The sequence below is a fragment of the Galendromus occidentalis genome, unplaced genomic scaffold (assembly GCF_000255335.2).
Source record: "Galendromus occidentalis unplaced genomic scaffold, Mocc_1.1 scf7180000076130, whole genome shotgun sequence".
NCBI lineage: Eukaryota > Metazoa > Arthropoda > Arachnida > Mesostigmata > Phytoseiidae > Galendromus > Galendromus occidentalis.
In genome coordinates, this window is record NW_003804119.1 from 1 (window position 1) to 1567 (window position 1567).

The 1567-nt window shown below is 55.6% G+C and overlaps 1 protein-coding gene across 1 annotated transcript; it reads right to left on the reverse strand.

Annotated features, from left to right (window-relative positions):
• Nucleotides 1–532: 532 nt before the first annotated feature.
• LOC100908909 (serine acetyltransferase-like) lies at nt 533–1329 on the reverse strand. The gene is given in 2 exon segments (XM_018641763.1): nt 533–690; nt 693–1329. Coding segments are annotated over 2 exon segments (795 nt in total).
• Nucleotides 1330–1567: the final 238 nt, after the last annotated feature.

Sequence of the window (1567 nt, forward strand, 5' to 3'; positions counted from 1 at the left end):
GCGCAACGGCCAGAGACTCGTCGAGGTGGCTTCTGGCGCGCGCATCCTTCAGACGGTCAGAATATCGCTTCTGATCCCTGAATCCCAGCGGGTCACTTTTGGTTTTGGGCAGCTCGATCATGGTGTAAGCGGCATCGTCAAACGTCCAATCAAGACGCTCTTTTGCGGTCGCTTTGCTGTGATGGCCGCAATGGGGGCAGACTTTCTGGAGCTGGCCGAAATCCTTGACCAGAATCATCTGAGAGCACGCCTCACAGGTCGTCCAGAGATTGTCCGGAATGTCCCGCTGCAGAAGTCCCCGGATTTTTGGGCGGACATAATCAGTTAACCAGCTCATCTTCCCTCGATAAAGTGCTGACTGTACGACCTTGCTTTCAGAAAAGTCTGGTCATAGTCGGTTGGCAATACGGATCAGGTATCAATCTCACCATAACGTTTTCACCTGTCAAAAGCCATACCGCGCAGGTCGGATGCTGCGCGCATGCTGTCTTAAAAGCGATCTGTGCATCGGACGGTCAATGATCTTGACCTTTCAGATCACGTAGTCGGTGTCGGGAAGGCTTTGGTCCATTGAGATTGCCGGGTCATTGGTATGCGGTTTCCCCACGGGACGTGCCGGGTTGCCAACCACCGTGATATGGGGCGGCACATCGTTTAAAACGATGGATCCAGCACCGATCCGCGCCCCTCCCCGACGGTGATGTTGCCGATCACCTTGGCACCTGCACCAACAAGAACCCCACGCGCAATATGGGGATGTCGGGTGCCGGAGATTTTACCGGTACCGCCTAGTGTGACGTTCTGAAAGATGGAAACATCATCCGCTATCACAGCTGTCTCACCAATGACGATTCCGGTCCCGTGGTCAAAGATGATGCGGTGTCCAATTGTGGCGGCGGGATGGATATCAATGGCAAAACGTTCCGAGACGAGACTCTGTAAATGCTGCGCCAGATGTCTGCGATCATGTCGCCACAGCCAGTTTGCTACACGATAAGCCTGAAGCGCGTGAAACCCCTTGAAGAAGAGAAAGGGCGTGACATAATCGTGGCAGGCTGGGTCGCGCTCATAGACTGCGATCATGTCAGCTGCGGCGGCGCGTGCAATTTCCGGCTCGTCCACCAGACATCCGGTGACGAGTGCGGAGAGTACGGTGGACGACATGGCCCGGTCTGACAGCTTGGTCCCCAGGAGCGCCGCCAAAGCCTTGTCGAAGCTGCTATGGTCGCTGATCCCGGTTTTGAAGACACTTTGAATCAGCGGATCACAGCAAACATCGCTTTGCTGCAGCATGACCTGCCAGGTGGAAACAAGATCGGGCGCGTTCATGTCAGTCCCATCGTCCTTCGTATAAAGCTGGCTCTGAGCGGAGTGCGGGCATCCAGAGCCCGTAGCCCCGCACGCCGCAGAAGTTTGACGGCGGGATGCCGGGAGGCAAAACTCCGTTCCATGATATCGCAGATTGCCAGCATGGCCATATTATCAGGACGTGTCTGATGCTGATAGGCTTGCAGGAGCTTTGCCTCCCCCACGTCCTGCCCGGCATGGAATGCGTCAATTACAAGGT